This window comes from Syngnathus acus, chromosome 8 (genome assembly GCF_901709675.1).
Source record: "Syngnathus acus chromosome 8, fSynAcu1.2, whole genome shotgun sequence".
In the NCBI taxonomy this organism is placed as follows: Eukaryota; Metazoa; Chordata; class Actinopteri; order Syngnathiformes; family Syngnathidae; genus Syngnathus; species Syngnathus acus.
The window spans coordinates 3,298,445-3,309,056 of record NC_051093.1 but is presented as its reverse complement, the minus strand read 5'-3'; the positions used below and the strand labels follow the sequence as shown (position 1 = coordinate 3,309,056).

General features: G+C 43.1%; 2 protein-coding genes across 2 annotated transcripts; one reads left to right on the top strand and one right to left on the bottom strand.

The window, feature by feature from the left end:
• The first annotated feature begins 1,751 nt into the window (after positions 1-1,751).
• med9 (mediator complex subunit 9) lies at positions 1,752-2,264 on the top strand. The gene is made up of 2 exons (XM_037257658.1): positions 1,752-1,881; positions 2,038-2,264. Exons 1-2 carry the CDS (start codon positions 1,802-1,804, stop codon positions 2,255-2,257), a joined length of 300 nt encoding a protein of 99 aa, XP_037113553.1. The 5' UTR covers positions 1,752-1,801; the 3' UTR covers positions 2,258-2,264.
• A 506-nt stretch (positions 2,265-2,770) lies between these two features.
• On the bottom strand, positions 2,771-4,156 carry LOC119126395 (dexamethasone-induced Ras-related protein 1-like). The gene is made up of 2 exons (XM_037257659.1): positions 3,788-4,156; positions 2,771-3,500 (listed from the first exon to the last, which is right to left on the bottom strand). Exons 1-2 carry the CDS (start codon positions 4,056-4,058, stop codon positions 2,977-2,979), a joined length of 795 nt encoding a protein of 264 aa, XP_037113554.1. The 5' UTR covers positions 4,059-4,156; the 3' UTR covers positions 2,771-2,976.
• Between the last annotated feature and the right edge of the window lie 6,456 nt (positions 4,157-10,612).

Genomic DNA, 10,612 nt, shown 5'->3' with positions numbered 1-10,612 from the left:
AAAGAGATGAATCTCGTCAGCTTCCACTTGGAGGCAGCACAGTTCTATCCACAGTGCAGTATAGCTGCAAATTCCTTCCAACCGCTCACTACTAAATGACAGGTATGACGGTCCATACATATATTGTTTATCAGAACACACTCAAGTTCCATTTTTCCTATGATAATATTACACACAATATATCTTCAAGCCACTGATTTCCTGCAATTACAACATTGTGATAATTGTTGTGTTTATCAGGTTCGAAGAGGAAAAACTCCAAAAGAGATTATATGATTTGCCACCAATTAGTCCTGAAACTATCAGAGGACAAAATGAAGATGATCAGTGATTTATGGTTTACCAACCTCTTACGGTCGTCATGACGTTAACGAATGCACGGCGGCCCAACCGGATATTCCGCAGCCTTTACTGTCGACACGTGTCAATTTCCTCAAGATATATTGTCGCATATTTGAGCAGAGCGTGGGTAGGTACTGTTGGGTCGTGACCCACTTTTCCCGACTTATAAATGTGAGGTGACCACGATCTGACAATTAGGGCCTACAGATCTGGGTCACCGGCGACCAACGTGTTCTGTATGTAATATGCATTCTGGATGTGTTCCTTGGAACGGGCTTAGCAGCGTTCTGTTATGCTTTTGCATTTAATTGCCATCACGACTTTTTGGAGGTGTGTACCAACTATCTGGCAGGTGTGAGAGTTGGGAATGAAAAATGCTCATTGTGAAAATATATAGGTCAGTTTGCTTTTCAAGGTCAGTGAGTCATAAGACAGCACATCTATTGTGCTTCCAGCTGTATTCAAGAAAAAGAACCAGAATTCTTGATTATATTGTGTGCACCGTTCTTTAGCAAACAAGCAACACAATGATGGAACACGATCCCTTACGTGACCCTCTCTTCAAATTTCAAAACATTTTTTACTAGTTCCAATCACAAAATGAATTCCAGGCCTCCCCACTCCGGTTAAAGAACTCTACAAGTACACGATACCAGTTATATTTCTAAAATAAAATGTCAAACAACAAATGTACAGAGTCATCTAATGCATTTGTGAGGGGTTCATTGCTTTTTCTAAAGGTAGTAAGACCACCCAAGCAGACCTTGGATGATTTACAATTTGTAGTCACAGTGCACAGACTGAACAGCTAAATTTGCAAAGGGGGTTAAATTTAGATGCAGGTCCTCAAGGTTGCTAGGTAGTACTAATGTAGAGCAAGAATCCATTTACGGGTCAAGCTTCTTGTTATGATAATTGACACAAGCAGATAATATTTGGGGGTATGTCTGTGGCAGGAAAAAGAAACCAGGCCAGTATTACTCAAGTGACCCATTAAATTATACTGACGCCTGTGAGAGGTTGAATGGGGTAAGCTGGCGAAGAAGGCAACATTTGTAGAAATATTTCACAAAATATAGTAAGGTTCAGTGTTTGGCTTGCATTTTTACTGAACAGGGCAGTTGCCAAGGCGAAATATCAAAATTAAATCAGAATACAATAATTACATGCAGCGTGTAGTAAGTCTTTTTGCAAATTAAAAATATATATTATAAAAGAAAAGCAAATGCTTTTCTGAAGGAATGTTTTTTATTTTTAGTTAGTTTTTTGTTGGGGGGTTTGACCTGCTTTGTTGGCACCAACGTACAGTAGCCATTGTACAGTACCTTTAGGAATTGTGGCTAAAAGGTTTTATCAGACAACTTACAACGTTAATGGTTCGTTGCAGTGACGTCATCAGAAAGCGTATTCGTACATGCCGCAGTAGAACTGCGACGAGAACGCAGGCAGCAAGGGGATCATGGCTGTGTCGCAGCCCAAGCAGGAAAAAGAGGGCGACGACTGCTCTTTGCTGCCTTTGGTTCACGATATAATTAAATGGTAAGCTGAAATAGAAGTCCGACTTTAAATGAGTTAAATTTGTATTTCAATGTTTTCCTAGCTGACATGCTAGCCACAGCTAACGCTGACTGGGCTAGGCTAACAAGAAGCGCGATAAACTGAAGAAATAAAATCTCCTGTTTGGTTGTTTTCAAGCATGGACAAGGAGAGCCCGGACGTGCACCAGGAGCTGAGCAAGCTCAAGACAAAGATCCAGGAGGCACGGGAGCAGATCTCTGCCATGCCCGGCATCGAGAGCAGCCCAGTGGAGCAGCAGCAGCAGCTGGCGACGCTGCGGGAGCAGGTCCGCACCAAGAACCAGCTGTTGCAGAAATACAAAAGCCTCTGCATGTTCGACGTACCCAAAGCGTCTTGAATTCAGAGATGGACAATGAAAACACTGACTGGAGGAGCGCAGAAATTCAAATTAATACGGACGCTTGGTTTACGACATCAAGCGAGCTACGGTGGCCCACGAGACACATTTCTTCGGATGGAGGACAACGATTGGAATATAGTTGGGGACGACGACTGGATTACGCCATTAATTTGTTAAGCAATATAAGACATATATTATTATTTTGGGGGATGTGATGTTTGTTTCAGTAATATTTTGTAATAAATACTGTAGAATCACAAATGAATTACTTTTTCTTATTCAAGTGACAGATGAATTGCGGTTTTTTCCCCCATCAAGCGTGTGAAGCATGACCCTAACATACTATATGCAAAGTCCTATCACTACTTATGATAAATATATATTTTTAAAAGATGTTAATTTTATTCATCAAAGAAAAGTAACAGATAGTGTTTGATGATCATTTAATACTAATAATATAATAAAATCATATCATTTAATGTACTTAAAAAAGAGTGAGGCAAGATTATGAAAGTAACAAGATTTTATTTAATGCAAAAGTCGACAAACATAAATAGACATTTAGATTTGTTCGTAATGTAAGAAACATTCAAGTCCGGTGGGGGATGTAAACAAGTCGAGGGCGATTTCAAGGCAACTGCATCGAGTGCTTGTCCACAGTCGCATGGCTTGATCTTTAGAGTCCAAAAGTCTTTCGTTTTCCCCTCCTTGGGGGGTCAGCAAATAATGCAGCCCTTCTCCTTAGCCTGCCCTCCTCCCACTGCCTTCTCCTTGATGTACATCAAGTCACTGTGGACGCTGGGCCGACGCGCGAACGGCGCCACGATGCCGTAGGCGTCCTTGCACTTCTTGACGCGGAAAGACTTGCGATGCAGCAGCTCGCACGACTGCAGCGACACTTTGCAGTGGCGGTCGGGGCTCATCTCGTCCGGTAGCTTGGCCATGGCGAAGAGCGTCTGGAACATTTGGTCTACATTGGTGTTCTTCTTAGCCGAGATTTCAAAGTATGCGCAGCAGCGGTCCTGATCGCTGCCGACCAGCTGCTCAATTTCCTCGTCCTGCACCTCGCGATGGAACTCGCGGTCACACTTGTTGCCGCAGATGACCAGCGGCACGTCGGCGCTCTCCTTGGTCTTGTTCCTCAGGCACGACTTAGTCTCGTAGATTTGACGCTTGAGGCGCTGCACCTCCTGGAAGGAGTCTCGGTTGTCCAGGCTGAACACCAAAATGAACACGTCGCCTGCGGGGGACCAAAGGAGCAAACGTACACTTAATACCAATAAACAACAATTTGAGTAAAATTGAGTGAAATGCATTGGATTGCGTTTTGAATTGAATTGACTTCAGTTTGACATTTTGACTGCACTGCACTGAATTGACTTTAGTTTTAAACTGCCTTGCATGCACAGTGCTTTCTTCGCATACATTCAAGCGCAAACTCTGCTTTGCAACGACTAAAGCTGCATTCAAAAGTAATCAAAATTGGTTGTAGAAGTAAACGCTGCATTGCACGGGCTCCAAACGCACCTGTGAGTATGGAGAGCCTCCTTATTGCTGGGAAAGGTTGATTCCCGGACGTGTCCAAAATGTCCAGCTGGTAAACGCTCCCGCGGATGCTGTAGAACTTCCTATGGAAGTCCTCGATGGTCGGCGTGTACTGCTCGTCCACACGCGAGTTCAGAAAGCGCGAGATGATGGCCGTCTTGCCCACCTTGGTGGAGCCCAAAATGACCATCCTGCGGCAGTTCTTGACCGGGATGTTGAATTCGTTCTCGGAGAGTGACATCTTCTTGATCATGGTGGATGCAAGTTTAAAAATCCACTTTGTGTGATGAGTGCGTGGTGAGGGTAAGACGTGCTGTGCGGGTCTCACCGATGCCACAAGCGGTCCAGGGTGGCGCTTTTATCAGGCACATGGCCGCGCCTCCTGTGTGCGTCACGCGTCACGCTCTCGCCCAGGCCTCTGGAGCGGAGCCCCAGATGATAGTTACTCTGCTGGGTGGTTGCGTGTGTGTGTGTGACATCAGTCCACGGGCCGTAAAGGCTGCAATTCTCTTCATTAAAATTCTATCGAAATAATAAAACCAACCACGCACAACAGAACTGTGAAAGTGACAGGCGTCATGTATTTCATGTCGAATTTTGCATTTTTGTTTTGCTGCAAAAATCAATTTGCCATTTATTTTCTTTGAAACGCAGCTGGAATGACAATGTTCAACCAGAAGGGGGCACTCAACCTCAGAAATACAACTTTGGAAAATGTTTCAATTGAACTGAACTTCTTATGTATTGTTGTAGTTCAATTTTGCAGCAAAGGAAAATACACTCATAATAGCTCAATCTAATTTTGGCCTATTTAAATATGAACTTAGGTATCGACGTATGGAAAACTAACATCAGTTCTGCGGCAGGTGTCTGCTCAATATGCAAGAATTAAACCACGTCAAACATCCCCCTAAGTGTGCAGCTGCCATCAACGTTCATCGCAGAACGCCCGTTGTGACTCAAATGCATCTCATCCACTTTGCCGACTTGGCTACTTGTTTAACTTCTCTTCTCCGCATGTGAGTCAGTGCTCGTAACAGAGAGAGAGAGAGAGAGGGAAGAAGACTTGGGCTGCAGGTGTCTTTTGAGGCGCCCCGCGGGACGCTGCATTAGGTACTCTGACACAAGCCAGTAACCAAACAAATGTGGCTGGACTTTGACCATGTTGGCTACTGCATAAAAAATAATGGGTTGGGGGAATTGCCATCTGCTTATTTCGTAAAATGTGTCTGAGCGAGCTGTTCTTCACCAAGAGTCATAGGAAATGCTTTCTTCAGAACCCAGGGGCAGCAAATACAATGAAAACAGCAGGGGCCCCAAAATTGAACCCTGCGGAACACTATTACTGGGACAGAGTGTGACTGTCAACCAAGGCTAACAAAAACTAGCCTCAATAAGGCTATCTGTTGCTGCAAATGAGCTAACAGAATATTCTGGTCCACCACACTTTAATTGTTAGGATGGAATAATAATAATGATGATAATAATAATAATAAACATTTATCTGTATCACTTTTACTTACACTTTTACTGTAGTTAAGTCAAACACTGTGATTTTGTATTCACCTTGAGTTCAAGCGAAGCGTCCAAACGGCCCTGACCTTTTTTTTTTTTTTTTGTGAGGGCTGAAATCAGATAGGTGTACTTAAGCCCAGCTGTCCTAGGCTCGGTGCGGCTGGTTTGTGTAACGCGGTGGAGGCAATCCACTGCTACTTCATTAGGTTATCGCTCAGTGATGAAGACGGTGGTCTTCTCGCCGCTGCAAACACATGCCGAGCGGTTGGCTCTGCTGTAACACTGCAGGACATAAACAGTAGTATTGTCTCTCACAAGCATTTGTGATAAAATGACACTAGATAATAAAAACAGCAATATTCCGGTCCATTTTGCAGTTAAAGCAGATGTTTGGTACAATGTAGCAAGAAAGAAAAAAAACATTTCTGAGAATTTTTTTGGAACTTGAAGGGCAAACTTGCACAGAACTCTCACCTAAAAAAATTAGCAAAGGGTCATTGTCGTGCGCCTTATCATAGCACCATCTTCGTGTGTATTCTGCCAGAGGAGAAACACGCGAAGCCTTCAACACATGCTCTGATGTAGTAACGTAACGCGGCCTTCAAGCAGAGTAAACACGCTAGCTGCTGTGAGCCCAGCCGGGCCACGGTCGACAACATGGAGGCTCATTAATCCTCTCTTCAGCTATGTTTGTATTTGTAGACACAAACTCTATAAGACTGAAAAAGGGGAAAATGTCACATTGAGAATTTTGTTGAAATTTCTACACAGAGGGAATCTATTTTGGAACAAATACCATTTAAATCACAGTAAGATGTTGAGGTGGCGCTAGCTAGCTGGCTAACGTGTCGCACCGAATTTAATCAATTGTGAAGGACGCCATTCAGTGGACAACACCGGCACCGAGCTGTGGACTGAACTTAATTTTGGTCTGGAAAAATACTTTCTAAAGGACGCAGCAGCAGAGGCGGACCTTTCACTAATGTTTTGTAGCATCGACCTTAATTGCAGTTTTAGAGACAAAAGTGGCAGATGTTGAAACAGTGATGGTGACATACATGAGAATTTAAAAAAAGTCACAGTAGAAATATACGTAAGCAGTGTATGACACATCGGTGGTTGGTGTCAAGTCTAATTAAAGGTTTCGCAGAACATATGCAAAGGTGTGGGAATTTGCTTGCGTGTGTATTGACACATACGGGAGGTGCAAGTTTTCTCATTATGTAATCTAAAATATCGGCGGGGGCACGCTAGGTTTATGAACGGTATACATTTCCAAATGTTACGACAGTTATATGTTGCAAAGCATTATGTGTTTATACCAAGGGTGTTAAACAAATTTTTGTCGCAGGCCGCATCATAGTCATAGTTTCCCTCGGAGGGCCATTATGACTGTTAACGTTTTCTATATACATACAGTATAGGCTACACAACAAACAATTTTGAAACCAGAGACTAGTAAAAATTGTTCAAATATTTGAAAAGGACGAATGGTAATAAAAATTGCTAGCAATGTCGCTATTTTTTAAAAATGATTGTAGTAATGACACAAAGTCGATGCAAAATTTCTCTTCGCGAGCCACATAAAATGATGTGGCGGGCTGTATCTGGCCCCCAGGCCTTGAGTTTAATATCAATGGTTTATACCTAGCAAGAAGTAGTAGCTAAAATGTCAGTCGCGCAGTGTTAGCCACATGCTAAATAATGTTGAAGAAATGTTTCATTTTTCCTAAAGTGTCTCTGTTGAGTTAAGAGGACCTACTCACTGACACAAAAGCAACAAGGACAAGCCTGCTTTTCTGTCTCCGTCCGCCGAAAGGCATCTGTTAGCTCGCAAGCTAGCTGGTGAACATACCGAAGCCTCCAATAATTGACGCAAGTGCGCTGTGCTCACTTGTTTACGCGCGAGTTAATTCGCCCAAATGCAATAAAGGCAAGTGTGCTGGAATAGACCTGCAGGTCACTTCCAGGCAGCTGGAACAAGCAACAACAGTTACGACAACAATAGAGCGCTCGCCGCTTCCACTGTTACTCACTGGGTGAGATAACATCTGCAAGCTGATGAATGTGTTTGTGCGGGCTATCTGATGGTCATGATGGTGAGACGGGGAGGGGGCCGCTTGCGTGTCAAGCAAGGCCAAACTGTTGAATGAGGCACGGGTCCCTGCACTTTCCAATACACAAATGTGGCCGGACGCCGGCTTTATTTTGGGCCCACCGCACGCATGTTTTGATGCTCTCGTTATCGTCCGTGACACGCAGACTGATGTTGATCTTGATTCCTGACGCGGGGCTTGAGCTTGTAAATACGCGGCGTGTGTTATTAGATATCACCTCGGCATTAGTATGATGGCACCTGTGCTTTTAGTGTTTTAAGTCTATGACCTGTTCTAGAAAGGGTCAGGCCACAATTTCAAACAACTCAGCGAGAGACACGATTATGTTTTGATGCAGCGTTGCAATTTTGGAGCTGATGATAGTGGGCGTCAGATGTAAGATTGAGGCACCAAAACATTGAGGCTCTCTTCTGATGCCACAAATTTAGGTGTTTAATGTCACCCGAGCCACCAAACTAAAACAAAGTGTTAAAACGCTCATGCCGCCCTGTTACGCTCTTGATTATGTAAGTAAAACGGCGCCGTGCTGTGATCAAAAGACACGAAGAGGCTGATAAGTTTTAATTCCACGGACACGCATAGCCCTTGATGGCAAAATATTAAAGACTCTTGTTGCATCACCAGCCGGATCTGTATCACAGTCAACCAGGCGAAATGATATGCGGCAAGAGAAATGCAGGAATATTCAAATTTGCAGTTACTGGCCGTGCTTCGGTAGCCAACACATCTGTTTTTGGACTGCCTGTTCGGAACAAATCACTCCAATCAATCCGTAGACTTTTGGTACTTAGCATAAGGCTGTTTTGTTTTGATAGCACACGATTGGGTCAATGATATGCACAACCACTGACTTGACTCCTCTTGTTTTTGTTTACATCCACACCACGTAATCGGCGCCCGGGCCCGACTCAGCGTGACGCATCAGGTCGCTCAGCGGCCGTCACGGACATTCCTACTGTTCTCTTAATAAGGCATACATGAAAAAAAAATAATAAAAATAATCATCCGGTGTCATGCACAGACATGCAGTGGGGGTCAAAGCGGAAGCCTGATGCTGCCTTCATGATGATGATCATCGTCTTATTTTTGTGACCAACAAGCTGACCCAAACCTAAAGTTGAAAGCCACATCAAATATAAGCTGTCATATTAATATAGAATCTGTGTCAATACTGCATTAAAACAAATGTAGGCGTATTTACACTGGATAGTTTGTGACTGCTTGGAGCTCTCAGCGGTCGTCCGGGTAATTACTCGTCGAGAGACAGAAAAGCTGACGTCTTGCTGTTCACAGCCAGACTCTTCACCTTTATACCTTGAGGATAGACTCCCCGTGAAGCGAAACTGCTGCCATCTTATCTAACACGGTCCTTTCATAAACAGGAACTCGGTAAATATCAATCACTGAAATCTAACGTAAATGTACTTTCCATAACATTTTGAGAAATATTGCACTAAATGCCACTTTTGGGTAATTGTGGGGCAATTTTTCAAATACAGTATTTTGCCTTTTTCAGGAACGTGTGTCGTCAAAAAAAAAGAATACTTCTGAGGGGCAATAAAACTTTCCAAACCTGAAGCAGGCGTACTTGAGTACCGTTAAATTTGAGTGTGCGACGTCAACAAAAACTAGCTACAATTTGTCTTTTCCTTTTTGCACAATTATGTGATATTTTAGTTCAGGTCCTCAAGTTGACTGAGGTGAAGCTAATCCACGGGATGCATTTTATATTATATTCCAAAAAGAACATACCGTCGATGTGAATTTCGGTGAAACCATTTTTTTTATTCCAAGGAACAAGTAGAATTTAAACTGTTGCGCAATTACACTAATAACACAAATGACTGCAATATGACTGCTGTGCCAATTTTCTTCAGTAGGATTGTATAATTGAACTAAGTGTGTTCAACAAAGGATACCGGTAAATATTGTGGAACTAATGGGGGGAAAACAAGGCCATCTGTACTTTCGTGCCTTTGGGGAGGCCAGTGAATATAAGGATAAACGAATCAGTGAGGACGCACACATAGCAAAAGGGTGACAAAATGATCCAATTTTCCTCATGTCCCTTCTTCTAAAAATAGCTTTTTTTCTCGCTGTTCTTTGGCCATGTGACTCAACAAAAGGTCCTCCAATTTGCGCTAAGTGGGCCGCTGTAATGACCATTAAAACACGCGTGACCCGAAGTGCGCTTGAGATACAGACTGGGTCAACAGGCTCCCACCTGTCCGTGGGGCCGCAGAATGACTAATTATGTATTATTATTTCAAGGTATAGTACATTAGCAGCCGAGAGGCCGGCGTAACACCTGGCGGGGGTGAACAGGTGCGCACGGAAGCGAAATACAAAATGCACATGAATGTGGACGAGCTCATGGAAACGCAAAGCGGCGTGTACTCTCTTACCCAAGCTCTCACCTGAACCCGCGAGTCGTCCCGGTTCACACATGCGTCATGGCAGAAACCGGTCAGATTGGCCCTCTCGGCGTCCTGATTCGACCAATCGGGTTTATGGAGGACGGCGGCGGATCAACAACCTCCAGGTTATGAATAACTCAGTGAACTCGCTCATTTTCTGACCTCAGGGATCCGGGATAGGTAAAACCTGATGGGGAAAAAAAACAACACTGACTATACAATGTGTGCTAGCAGGGAATGCCTCATACATGTTACTGCCAGGAAGAAAAAAACGCAACGGCAGCTCGACCCTCATGACCCTGTGCATGAAGGATATCAAAACGATGAATGACCAAAAGGATGAGTGAAGAATCTTTATTCAGAGAACAGCAGAAAGGTTTGCTCATTTTGACCTGGTTTTGAACAAGTTCCTCATGTAAAACAACTGGACCACACTTCCTGTGAACCAGCCATATTTATTTTTAGAATAAATAGTATAAAGTTGCTGTTTGGGTTTTTTCAATGTAGTTAGTTTTTATTTTGTTTTGACATTTGGTTTTAAATTTTGTTTCGTTTTAATTACAGCAAATGTGGTAGTATTAGCATACTTTTTTTTATATATTTTCGGAAAATGTTTCATTTTAATTTAGTTTTTATTAGTTTTTTATATGGTGTATTTGTCGAATGAAAGATAGAAAAAAAACTGTAGGTATTGCATAAGGGTAGTAAAAAAACGAACCTTTCTCCTGTATTGATCCACCGCAATATCAAATTAAAAT

Coding starts and splice junctions, on each gene's coding strand:
- LOC119126395 (XM_037257659.1), bottom strand. CDS start 4,058: ATGATCAAGAAGATGTCACTCTCCGAGAACGAATTCAACATCCCGGTC. Junction 3,501..3,787: donor GAGGCTCTCCATACTCACAG/GTGCGTTTGGAG, acceptor GGTCCCCCGCAG/GCGACGTGTTCATTTTGGTG.
- med9 (XM_037257658.1), top strand. CDS start 1,802: ATGGCTGTGTCGCAGCCCAAGCAGGAAAAAGAGGGCGACGACTGCTCT. Junction 1,882..2,037: donor GTTCACGATATAATTAAATG/GTAAGCTGAAAT, acceptor GTTGTTTTCAAG/CATGGACAAGGAGAGCCCGG.